A 13,202-nucleotide genomic window follows, 5' to 3' on the forward strand; every position below is an offset into this window, starting at 1 on the left:
TTTCTGTGCTCACAGCAAGAGTTGTGTGCCATATTAAGTTATTCACTCTCACTGATGTCACACAAATCCCGAAGCAGAAAAACAGATGGAAATAAAGCATTAGGAGCAGTCACAGTGATTACATCCACATACACAGATTATTCAAAGCCATGATTATTAGGAGTAGCCACATCTATACCACTATTAGATGGCAGAAAATAAGCAAAATTATAGAGGCATCTGGTAAAACATAATTATATTTTTTTCGACACATTTCCAAACATCAGTAATAGTTATTTCTGATCAAATACGTGCACTTTATACAGCAAATTGTAAATCTGAAGCGCAACAACAAACGAATGGGTACAAAAGCATTTTTCACATTCTGAACAGGATTTTCTATTCACAGTTCTCACCCTGTGCCTTCATTGCAATAATGAACACATTATGATCCACACTGGTCGGGAGTAAGAAAGGCTACTTTGTAAATAATTCCACTGAGTGGGAGGGTCATGCAGGCCGGTCTTGTATATATCGCTGTAAAAGTCATGCTTCTTTCATCCAAGTCAGCATCACGGATATTTTCGTTCCACTCTACTTTTGAAGTCACCAGTAACTCCTCGTGGGACTGATGCAAGGTAATGAACTTGTGTGTCTGCTGCATAAAAATATGACGTCAGTTTCAAATCCCTGACCTTTTCTTTAATAAGAATCTGTGCATTTTAATGACTGTGCTTCTTTAAATGCACAGTAGGCAGCCGAAAAACAACATTATAAACATTAACTGCTTAACTGCAATGATTAATGGGATATCTGGCTAAACAAACCATGATTTTTTAGTTAAGCATTACCCTCGATATGCTATCTCAGCAAGTGAGATCCGCAGATATGAATGCTTAAGTTTAGTCAAAAGTACTTTGACCGCACAGGCTTCCTCCCCACTCAGCTCCTGCCTGCTGAGGTAGATGCCACAAGGGATTAGGAGAGCTCAAATCCCCTGATTGGAGATGAGAAGGTAAATGCTGCCTCTCAAAGTGTGCAGCCTCCTGCCCGAATAAGTCATAAAAGCTGCTTTGTCCTCCCCCATGTCATGAACTCACCGGGCCATTAAAGCGGCAGGCTCACACCTTCATGTTGAGATGGAGATACAGCTGCTTCAGTGCAAGCGGACAAACTCCACAACATAGCTGTAGTAATAAGACCGCAGGCTTGTTTTTAAGCGACACAACAATGTAAGGGCCCTCTGAGAAGACACAGTTATTGTTATAGAAATTAAATATAGAAATCTGTAGGAAACCCTCAAAAATAAGAATAGGTGCATGTAATTTTTGATCTTATATTAAAGTAAATATAGGAAAAAGCTATGTCATCTTTGTTTTCTCACTGTGCCTTAACTTTGATTTGATTTAATTTGATTTGAACAGTAGTTGATTAAAGGCAGCCCTGAAAGGCACTGCTGCGGTGAGAACACATCTAACACATAAAGCTTTTGGACTCTTCAGAAATATTCAAAGAAGTAATTGTGCTGTGAATGAAGGCTTAAAGTGCAATCCTGAAGCCGGGGCGTGGATTTCTGTGCTGGGGGTGGCATTCTGGAAATCTCAGGTATCAGCACTATCTTATCAGGAGAATGATAACGAGATACATTTATAAAAGGGTACTGTAACTGAGCCGAATGACACATCCTATTCCTACTTCTTATCACATCTACGAGGTACAAGATCACACCAAAGAGGTAAGTGAATGTGTTCTTAGTCTCACTTCTGTCAAGTGTTAGGAGAGCATGTTAGCTGTCATGTGATAATGATTAAGCTTTAATAAAACAGATTTTCTTAAGTCTTAACAGCTTGCATGTGCTCTTCAGTTCCTCAGTTTAATTACAGTAGCATTCTGTTCTCTTTCTACACAAATAAAAACACTAATAGACTTTGAAAATCATGTTTCTCAGAAGAAAGAATCTTCTTCCGGAGGCTGACCTGACAATTATTCACTCACTGAGAAACACTCCTCACCTTTTGTCCCACTAGGTCACTCCTTAAATCTCTCTCGTTCACTCATCTTCCATCCTGATCCAAACCCACAGAAGTATGTCGTGCAGCGTAGTGAAGTCCTTTCTGGTGAGCCTATCCCGGAGGAAGCCCCTCGAGCCCGACGGGGAAGAGTCCACCTTCAATCGATGCCTGACCACTCTGGACTTGGTGGCCCTCGGTGTGGGCAGCACCCTGGGGGCTGGTGTCTATGTCCTCTCTGGAGAGGTGGCCAGAGACACCGCGGGACCCAGCATCATCATCTCCTTCTTCATCGCTGCCCTGGCCTCTATATTTGCTGGGCTATGCTACGCAGAGTTTGGTGCCCGGGTTCCTAAAACAGGCTCAGCATACCTTTACAGCTATGTGACGGTGGGAGAGCTCCTTGCTTTTATCTCTGGCTGGAATCTGCTGCTCTCCTACGTCATAGGTGAATATATGCAAATTGTAACATCTATTATTCAATGATATTTTCTTCCTTTATTGATGATTTAGTGATCTCTCCTCCTACCTGTATATGCAAACAGTGCATAAACCTAACATAATCTTTTTACCACACTCTGATCATAATGATCAACCACCATTAAGAGACTATTTAACACTGTGACCTTTCAACCAGTGGAGCAGCGAATTCTTGACTGCTTTTTTTCTACCTCACTGTGTCACATCTCTTGCTACATTAATTTTAACAATAGCACATACCGGGATCACTGCTTTGCAACAATCCCAATAATAACCCCATAAACCAGGACTGTGATTCAAAACCCTGAGTTATAAAGAGGGTAGGAAGTTTCTTTTTTCTTTTGTTTATGGCTGCAGGTAAATTATGGCTGATTAATTCGTTTATTACATTAACTATCTTTTCACTATCTGCTCAGGGACATCGACTGTTGCACTGGCATGGAGCGAACATTTGATGAACTCATTGGGGAGTCATATCAAAATACTTTGCAGAAAATGCTGCCATGGGCCTGCCTGGCTTAGCTCCTTACCCAGATGTCTTTGCTGCAGCTCTGATCGTGCTCTTGTCAGGTAAAATAGTAAAACTGGTGTTAAATGGTGACCACAAATGAGGATGAGATTGCTGAATTAACCACCTTTTCCACGAAGGTCTCCTGTCTTTTGGAGTCAAAGAGTCAACGATGATCAACAAGATCTTCACAGCGATCAACATCCTGGTGCTGCTGTTTGTGATCATTTCTGGATTCATCAAGGGAGACATCTCCAACTGGAAAATCAGCAAGGAAGATGTGTTAAACGCCACTGCCATGTAAATAAATGCAAAAACAAACAAACAAACAAAAAAAACACTCAAGTAAATCATGACCTATATAATTACAGCATTATTGTTCTCCTGGATGAGCTAACTGGAAATAACCACAAAGTATTGCTCTCTACCCGCTGCAGAAACGGAACTGACATTGCTAATGCAACAAGCGAGTTTGGAGTGGGCGGATTTTTCCCCTATGGCTTTGGTGGAACCGTGGCTGGAGCTGCAACATGCTTCTATGCTTTTGTTGGATTTGACTGCATTGCTACAACAGGTAAGAAGACAATTTGTCAGTTTAGCTTAGTTCAAGCTTCTTTCAGCTGCTTCCTAATTAAATTTTTTGACTGACACAACCCCAAAAGGGATTTTTTATCTCCTCCCAGGATCAAACTGGGGATCTTTTACCAGTACACTATGTATCCAACATAACATAACATAAATAACACAACACAACACAACATAACAACACAACACAACACAACACAACATAACATAACATAACATAACATAACATAACATAACATAACATAACACAACACAACACAACATAACATAACATAACACAACATAACATAACAACATAACACAACATAACATAACATAACATAACATAACACAACATAACATAACAACATAACACAACATAACATAACAACATAACAACATAACACAACACAACACAACACAACACAACATAACATAACACAACATAACATAACAACATAACACAACATAACATAACAACATAACAACACAACACAACACAACACAACACAACACAACATAACATAACATAACAACATAACATAACACAACAACATAACATAACACAAGACAACACAACATAACATAACATAACATAACATAACAACATAACATAACAACATAACACAACACAACACAACATAACATAACATAACATAACATAACATAACATAACAACATAACATAACATAACATGACATAACATAACATGACATAACACGATATAACACAACACAACACAACACAACATGACATAACACGACATAACACAACACAACATAACATAACATAACATAACATAACATAACACAACATAACATAACATAACATAACATAACATAACATAACACAAGACAACACAACATAACATAACATAACAACATAACATAACACAACAACATAACATAACACAAGACAACACAACATAACATAACATAACATAACATAACAACATAACATAACAACATAACACAACACAACACAACATAACATAACATGACATAACATAACATGACATAACACGATATAACACAACACAACACAACACAACATGACATAACACGACATAACACAACACAACATAACATAACATAACATAACATAACATAACACAACATAACATAACATAACACAAGACAACACAACACAACATAACATAACATAACAACATAACATAACAACATAACACAACACAACACAACACAACACAACACAACATAACATAACATAACATAACATAACAACATAACATAACATAACATGACATAACACGACATAACACAACACAACACAACACAACACAACACAACACAACACAACACAACATAACATAACATAACATAACATAACATAACATAAAGGACAAAGATAATTGGAAGAGAATGAATGGATGGAAAAAATATTGCAATCGTGGATAATGGATGAAATAGTGCTTTATTTCCAGAGAGGAGTAAATTACAATTATAACGATGAGTATTTCCTCTACACTCATTAAAAAAGCACACTAAAAATAAAATAAACTTCCTCCACTTTTTTATTTTAAATTTTATAAACTTTTTAATTTTCACCATAGATTCTTTACATTTTTATGGGGTTATTTTTTTAGTGGTGCTGGGAAAGGGTTAGAAAAATCGATACAGTACGCTATTGTATCGCAATATTTTGTGTGGCAATATTGTATCGATGCAGGGACAACACTCTGGGAATAATATGAACAACGAACAATCTTCCTGTAAATAATCACGGTTGGACTTGGACCGACTGTAATCACTCAGAGAGCTCTACAAATTTACAAATAACTTGCATTTGATTTATAAATGCAGGCAGATTGCCAGCATGTTGCCATCAGTCAGATGTCAATGAGAAAAACTCGAGGGAACTGGACTCAGCTGGCTGCAGCTGGTTGCATTCCTATAGAACAGGAAGTGCAGATTAATAGTTAGATTTGAAATTCTGTCTGTGTTATCAGACACAGATTACATGTAATTTCCAAACTGACCTCATATAATTGCAGTGAGATAGCAGATTGTCTCCGTCTTAACGCAACATTTATGGCAGGTTTCAGTAACTGTGTTGGTATGCTTGACAATTCCATTTTGTAGCAAAAATAAATAAATAACTGAAGTGGGATAACTTCTTATTGGCTAAAACAGACTGACAAAGTTTAACGTTGAGGACATAATTTGCAGATGATTCTCTCCACTAGTTTTTATGATTTTTGTGTAACAATGCATGAAACTCCTGCAGGAGATATATCTTGTAAGGGGGTCACTAACTTCTTGGTTTCCTTTCTTTTAGGAGAGGAGGTGAAGAACCCGAAGAAATCTGTCCCTATTAGCATTGTGGTCTCATTGCTTATATGTTTCCTGGCCTACTTTGCTGTGTCTGCTGCTCTCACCCTTATGATGCCATACTACCTGCTAAGTGAAACGAGCCCACTGCCAATAGCCTTTGACTACATTGGATGGGGTCCTGCCAAATATGCCGTGGCTGTGGGTTCACTGTGTGCCCTGTCAACTAGGTATGACAGTATGGGTAGTGCATGCATGGATCAAGTGATGTTTAAAGCTCAAAGTCAGAAAGAAAAAGGTGCAAAAATAAATGTATGTTATTTGGAAAAAAATAGAAAAATTATAATGGATGTTCAAAAGTCCAAAATGTTGAAAAATAAATCTAGAAAAGTAGCTACTAAACAGTAGCTAACTCAAAAAGTTCATTAAAAATGTAACGTTAACGTAAAATAACTCAGCTGAGTAATAATTAACAGACAAGGTGTGGAGGACGTGTCAGGTTCCAGAGGCTGTGAATGATTCTTCCACTGCCTCTGATGTTTGCGAGGTGGATAAATTATGAAATTGCCAGTACATTCTTCTGACTTCAGTCATCATAGCAGATTAAGCTGTTAAAAAGAAGCCATATGTCAAATCAGTTGGTTTAGTTAGAGTGACCTTTTGACACTGATTTGTGAAATGACTAATTTAGATTACAAATTAATCGGACACTGCATTCATTTTGTTGTTTGTCTTTCCAGTCTGCTAGGTTCCATGTTCCCGATGCCTCGAGTACTTTTTGCCATGGCGAGAGACGGGCTGCTTTTCAAACCTTTGTCCAAAGTCACCTCCAGAGGCAGTCCAGCAATAGCTACTATATCATCTGGCATTGTGGCAGGTACAGGTATACACTTTATAAATAAAAGTACTGTAAATATAATAGAAGTAATAAACCTAAAACAAAAAATAGTACATGTAATAAAATACTTTTGAATGTGTCCAGTAATAACTCTTATTTTAATGATGCTTGCAGATGCTTACACAGAGGTACTGTGCCACACCTTGTGTGTTTGCGTATTGTATGTACGGTTGGCAGGGTATCTATCTTAATTGCCCCTTGGGGATAAATAAAGTCTCTCTAACTCTCTCTCTTAATCTATGAATTCAGCTCTTTTTATTGTCATTGCAATATGCATTTGGAATCCAGCCATGCAGTCTGCCTGTACAATCGCGTGTGAACATTTCTCTAAAGAGCTTACTGGACTTAAGTGGTATGCTGTAGTACTGTAATAGGATACCACCATAGAAAAAGTAACCAACACTGATGACTCCAACCTCTTCTGGTATTAACATCAGCACAAAAACTGTGTGCCAGGAGCTTCATGATGTAGGTTTCTATAGCTGAGCAGAGCAACTCCCGTAGGTGTCATGTGTATAATATTTTGTACTTATGCTAATGCTGTTCTGCATGATCCACAGAGGTCGAGGTTTATGGGCTAGAAATAACATTTAATTCCATTTTTCTCCCTGGCTTTAGCCATCATGGCTCTACTGTTTGATCTGAATGCCTTGGTGGAACTGATGTCCATTGGTACTCTGTTTGCTTACACACTCGTGGCAGTATGCATCCTGATACTGAGGTACATTTATCTGTTAACACCCTGCAGCTATGTATTCACTCTGCTGTGCAAATCGACTGATTTTTTGTGGTCGTTGTAGGTACCAGGTGGGTCCATCTGAAGACACAGAACTTAAGATCACAGAATCAAAGAAAAAGTTTAGCTTCTTCAAACCTCCAAAAACACCCAACTCTTCCACAGCACGAACAGTCACACTCTTGACCATATTTTCTAGTAAGTAAGAAAACATCACTGAGGCATCTTTACTGATGCTTCTGTAGCACTGAAGTTCTTTTCTTGACCAGCAACAGGTTCATGACGGGCTTTCTCGCCTCTAATCTTTCTTTCTCGTCTTTTACTTTCCCACTGCAGTTCTGTGCATTCTTGCACTGTGCATTACTCTGAGCCAAGGCATGGAAGCTCTTGCCAACACTCAAGCATGGAGCATCGTGCTTGTCTGTATCTTTGGAGTGCTCCTGCTGGTCAACTTGTTCCTCATCTGGAGACACCCAGAGAATCCCACGAAGGCATCGTTCATGGTAAGAAGTGGTTCAAGTAATTTCTTGTAATCACCAACTAGGAATCTCACATCTCTGCATTTTCTCCTTCTTCAGGTACCTTTAATCCCTCTTCTGCCCTTACTGAGTACTTTAATCAATGTCTACCTGATGGTGCAGTTAGGCGGTCAAACATGGATCAGATATGCTGTCTGGATGCTAATAGGTATGATGGGTATATTTTTGTTTGAGAGGATTAAAGGGATGCTATCTAGCTGGGTGACCCTCACTCTTCTCTTTTCTTCTCTTCTGCAGGGTTACTTATCTATTTTATCTATGGAATGCGTAACAGCGTCCAGAGGAAGCGACTCATGACCGACCACGCAGAGATCGAAACAGTCAGCGGCAAAACAGACAAGGATAGTATGAAAGAAGAGAAATTCTGAGCTCAATCGGGGTGAAGACAGATAAACTGAGATGTTACAGTGAGCGACTTGCTTTAACTTATAACCACTGCTTGAGATGCACCGGTGCTGCTGCCTTTCAGCAGTCTTCAATCTACGACAGCACCGAAGCAAATGGCCTGATAACTTGTTAACTTGACGGTTTATTACATCCTAACGCAGTCTGTTTGTTATCTAAATGGTCCAAAATGAAACACTCCCTAAGATATATTTGGACCGAGAAGATCTTCACTTATCACTGATTTTCACATTGTTGTTAAGGATATTTATCTGTATATCTTGTCGTATTAGTGAGCCTGTTCCAAAGAAAAAATATTCTGTAGATTATTTGCTTTTATAATTCTGAAATAACAGGTTTACACTTTTCTTATCAAGTGCAAAATGTAAATTATTTTTATTTCAGTTTTACATTATTTTAATTTTATTTTAATATTTTTTTTTAAATGTGCAGAATTTGACTGAAGACCTTATATTTTACAGAGCTGATACAGAAAACCTTTTATGGGATTTCATCTTCCATTTGTAAATATGGAAACTGCATGTGATTGTTAACTAAACGACTGCCACTGTACACTTGAATTAAAAATGAAATGATTCGCTTTTGTAAAACACTTAAATATGGAGTTACCTTGTTGCAGTCTGTGTCGATAAAGAGGTAAAAATAAAGGACTACTATAAGTTCATTCCCACTGCAGACGTGCACAAAGAAGCAGATATGGCTCACTATTTAGAGTCGACTGAGAACAAAAGGACCTTTGAAAAGAAGCTTATAGCGGTCATGTTCAAAATCACAGCTTAGCTGGCCACTCACAAGGAAAGGTTTACATTGTTTCCACTGCATCCGACATCTCAAAAATGTACTTTAAGTAATGTGTGAATATTTTAGGTGCAAATCTTTCAGGCATATTTAAAAAACAACAACATATTATTCTAGAGCTAACTGAGACAAAACTTTTATTTACCCATAAAAAACAGTAATGAAGGACATAAAGTGTATTAAACACCAAATGCTCCTTTTCCAGGCAGTGTTTCTGAGGCTCAGACTCATGCTGCTAGTACACTTACAGTCCGGCAGCTAAATAAACAGGCTGTGCCATTCCAGATTGGAGGGGCCTCATTCTCTGGACCCTCATTGGTTCGGACAGGCTTGAAAGCCTCCATTGAGCCACACTGATGGAATTTAGGGTACTAATGCCACTCCGAGGAAAAGGAATTTGCGTGACTCTAATAAACAGCAGACTGCTCACTTTGCAAGCTTTGCCCTCCTCCTTCCTTCTCTTTCTTCTTCTCTCCTTTTCATTTCTGTTGTATATTTCTCTGGGTTGAACTCCATGAACTAACAATCAGCTCATCAGCCATGCCTTTGGCGAACATGTCTGGGTCAAAGTGGAGGCTGGTACTCATTGCTCTCCTTACTTGTGCCTTAATCTTCGAGTTGGGTAAGTGACATTAGTCCCTTGTCATCCAATTCGGTGAACGTGATATTCATAGATTTGGTGAGGAGGGCAATTTTCTTTCTGTCTTTTGCACAATGTGGCTTATTCTAGAAGCAAAAATGATACTTTTTTCTCACTTGTAGCAGCCTTGTCTTTGTTTGTAAAATATTCTGAAACATGTGCTCTGCGTACTGTGTATAATATTGCCAAAAAGATGCCCAAGAGCAGAAGGCTGTTCCGGGAAGGACACCAAAGCCAAGGAAACCAAAGCATGAGAAATCAACAAACAAAGGGCCCAGAACGATAACAGTCAAACCGAAGGTCAAAGCTGCACGTGCAGAGCAGACCCTCCTCACGCAGGTATTACGTTTGTTATAAATTAACTTTTTGATTTTGCAAAGTTCACGACTAAAGTACATGTCTGTGTCTGACTAATAAAGGTGTTAAACAAAGGGAAGTTTAAGAAGGTGGGTGAGACCATAAATGTGCAAACAGGAGATACTCTGGAGCTGAGGTGCAGGGGCAAACCTGTGCAGTGGAGCGTCCCCCCATACCTGGAGGAGGATAATGATGGGAGGCTCAGGTAACTTTTCATGTCTACAGATCTTTACTCATAAAGTGCAGTATAAGCTTGAGTAAGTAAGGAAGTAAATGTGTTCTTTCGCTCCTTTTTGCTCTGGCTGTGCAGAATTGTCCAGTATGAGCGATATGGGGTTCTGACGTTGGTCAACACCACTGGTGCAGACACGGGGGAGTACACATGCTACCCAATGTACTGTGAAGACACTGACTGCAGGAAGGAATACAGCAAAGCTGTTAAAGTCTTCGTCTTTTTCCAGGTGTGATTAATACATTTTATTGATGCTTAGGCTTGCATTTCTCTGAACTGCAGACTTGACAGGAATCTTTTTTACATTCTAATAATCTTATCATAAATCTGCCATATCGCCTCTCTGTACGGACCAGATCCACAAGAACTATTTGTTCCATCGTCTGACTATTACAAGGTGATTCAGCTGAGGAGCAACTGGCCTACAGTCCTACCCTGCCAGGTGACGTCACCTGAGGCTAAAGTAACTCTGCACCGTGAGTACCCACCTGTGGAGCTGGACGTGGACAGGAGGGAGATCTCCTTTGATGTCAAGAAGGGCTTCACAATCCATCGACCTCGGCCATATCATGCCGGAGCTTTGTACTGTGTTGCCAGTCTGGGAAACCTCCGGCAGAGCTCTATGAAGTACATGCTCATCTATGTTAACTGTGAGTTCACGTTTTCAAAATTTTAGAAATTTTTTCAGAATTTTAGAATTTATGGTTTTTTTTTAATTGTAAATCAATGAAAACTTTTGAAAATTAAGGATGAAAATTACCCTTAATTACAGGATTACTGGTGACGACACAACATTTTACTTACTAATACATCACATTTGCTCTCAGATCCTAGGGCTCCTCCCGCTCCAGTGATCCAAGCGTCACCGAGCACAGTGACTGTGGGGGAGAATCTACGTGTCACCTGCTCTGCGATGGGAGAACGAGACGTGGCCATAGAGTTCACCTGGGATTACCCAGGACAAGAGGTCAGACACTCGTGGAAACAGGGCTTGTATGCTTTAATACAAACTTAGCTTAGTTCTGTATGGCTTTTGTATTAATTCTAATAAGCTTTCTTTCTGAAATAGTATGAACATGAATTCTAGGTTGTGAACTGAAATACTACTCAAAAAAAGTCCTGCAGTTGGCAAATATCTTCAGTCGGTTTAGCTTGCGTTGCCTTTTTAGCGAGTTTATTATTAGTCAAAAAGTATTCAACCTATGGACTGCCTGAACCTTATCCCCATTAAACAGGAATATAATAGATATGTCTTTATTGGTGAGCCATGAGGAAATAAACTGCAACATGATAACTCATTGTAATGTTTACTCCTGTGCTGTGTGTGTGTGTGTGTGTGTGTGTGTGTGTGTGTGTGTGTGTGTGTGTGTGTGTGTGTGTGTGTGTGTGTGTGTTCCTATGCTTGGTCCAGATTGGGAGACCTCCATACACACAGGAGAGTGTTATTCCGGTCAGTGGAGGAACTGCTCAGCAGCAGTCTCAGTCTGTGCTCCTCGTGGATGAAGTTAGAGACGTGGACCAAGGAACGTACACCTGCACTGCTCAGAACATGCAAGGAGCCAAATCAGCATCCACAACCATTAAAGTGGTCCCTAAAGCCAAACCTAAGAAACCATAAGTTGGATGACATTACAGACAGAAAGTCGTGGCGAGAGATCACAGCTGGGATTTGACCCTGTCTGAGCATTAAATGTTTTTTCTTCTTTTTAAAGACTATATGATCACAACAAAACATTATGCTCTCCAAACTGTATTGCTCAAGAAGAGAAATGTGTTTGTTTAGGTAAATGCTTGTATATTAAACTTTTATTTCCATACACTCACAAGCCTGACAGTCGTGTCATTGTGAAAGATCCTCCCAAAGGTAAACGCAGGATAAGAGGGGGGGAAAGGTGATTTAAGTGACTTCGAATGTGGTCTGAGTACTTCAGAAACTGCTGATCTACTGGGATTTTCCTGCACGGCCATCCCTAGAAAAAGATAAAATATCTCAAATTTCTCTGGAGGAAAAAATGTCTTATTGGTGATATAGGGGAATGGTCAGACTGCTTTAAGCTGGGAAGGCAACAGTAATTCAAATATTCGCGTGTTAAACCCAAAGTATGCAGATGAGCATATCTGAAGGTACAACACTTCAGAACTCGAAGCGGATGGACTACAGCAGCAGAAGACCACGCCGGGTGTGGCTAATGTCAACAGGAAACTGAGGCTAAACTGCTCAATAGAAGGTTAGGAGAAGGTTAACTGCCCTGATAAATTTTGATTTCTGGTGGCATAAACAGCATGCTGTTTATGCTGTTTAAAGCATGGATCCATCCAACAGAGGATTCACGTCGTGGCTGTGCAGCAACAACCCAGTACTATCTAGGTTTCCCTTATAAACGGGTGTATTGTGATGTGCTGTCACCCTGTGCACCTCACTTCTCACTAGCTTGGATTGGCGTCCAGCTCTCCTTGTTGAATTACACAAGTAGAAGAAGATGGATGGATGTTGTGATAAATTAACAAGCACTTCAGAGATAAAAAGTGGAAACTGGCCCTCACTATGACTTCCTTTTCTACCATTTTGTTCCCCATTAACCCCAAAGTATTATTCATGTGTGTACAATAAAGTTGTAGATAACCGTTTTATTATTGTACAGAGTCCCACAGAAAAGTCAGCACTCCAGTGTTTTAGCGATACCACATGAGAGGTTAGTTTCTGGTTAGACTTGAATCTACGGAGCCCCTCTGATGACATAGTCCAAAAAATAAATAAATTGTGGC

The 13,202-nt window shown here is 39.4% G+C and overlaps 2 protein-coding genes across 2 annotated transcripts; both read left to right on the forward strand.

Annotated features, from left to right (window-relative positions):
• Positions 1–1,681: 1,681 nt before the first annotated feature.
• LOC146582618 (cationic amino acid transporter 2-like) lies at positions 1,682–8,778 on the forward strand. The gene is made up of 12 exons (XM_085245522.1): positions 1,682–1,714; positions 2,007–2,436; positions 2,885–3,038; positions 3,117–3,276; positions 3,414–3,550; positions 5,839–6,061; positions 6,572–6,708; positions 7,348–7,450; positions 7,530–7,663; positions 7,802–7,968; positions 8,044–8,152; positions 8,242–8,778. The coding sequence occupies exons 3-12, from the start codon at positions 2,972–2,974 to the stop codon at positions 8,370–8,372; spliced, it is 1,368 nt and encodes a 455-aa protein (XP_085101648.1). The 5' UTR covers positions 1,682–1,714; positions 2,007–2,436; positions 2,885–2,971; the 3' UTR covers positions 8,373–8,778.
• Positions 8,779–9,634: 856 nt separating this feature from the next.
• On the forward strand, positions 9,635–12,248 carry LOC146582619 (platelet-derived growth factor receptor-like protein). Its single transcript, XM_085245536.1, has 7 exons — positions 9,635–9,829; positions 10,041–10,186; positions 10,267–10,409; positions 10,515–10,662; positions 10,789–11,086; positions 11,264–11,403; positions 11,848–12,248. Exons 1-7 carry the CDS (start codon positions 9,748–9,750, stop codon positions 12,052–12,054), a joined length of 1,164 nt encoding a protein of 387 aa, XP_085101662.1. The 5' UTR covers positions 9,635–9,747; the 3' UTR covers positions 12,055–12,248.
• Positions 12,249–13,202: the final 954 nt, after the last annotated feature.

Source organism: Mchenga conophoros, linkage group LG2 (assembly GCF_057382185.1).
Source record: "Mchenga conophoros isolate Kocher_MC1m ecotype Shallow Benthic linkage group LG2, M_conophoros_male_GT1.1, whole genome shotgun sequence".
In the NCBI taxonomy this organism is placed as follows: Eukaryota; Metazoa; Chordata; class Actinopteri; order Cichliformes; family Cichlidae; genus Mchenga; species Mchenga conophoros.

Bases quoted from the DNA above. Each gene is read 5' to 3' on its own strand.
- LOC146582618 (XM_085245522.1), top strand. From the start codon at position 2,972: ATGGGCCTGCCTGGCTTAGCTCCTTACCCAGATGTCTTTGCTGCAGCT. The intron at 3,039-3,116 runs GTAAAATAGTAA...TTTTCCACGAAG, and splicing joins TCTGATCGTGCTCTTGTCAG to GTCTCCTGTCTTTTGGAGTC. The intron at 3,277-3,413 runs GTAAATAAATGC...TACCCGCTGCAG, and splicing joins GTGTTAAACGCCACTGCCAT to AAACGGAACTGACATTGCTA.
- LOC146582619 (XM_085245536.1), top strand. From the start codon at position 9,748: ATGCCTTTGGCGAACATGTCTGGGTCAAAGTGGAGGCTGGTACTCATT. The intron at 11,087-11,263 runs GTGAGTTCACGT...ATTTGCTCTCAG, and splicing joins CATGCTCATCTATGTTAACT to ATCCTAGGGCTCCTCCCGCT. The intron at 11,404-11,847 runs GTCAGACACTCG...TGCTTGGTCCAG, and splicing joins GGGATTACCCAGGACAAGAG to ATTGGGAGACCTCCATACAC.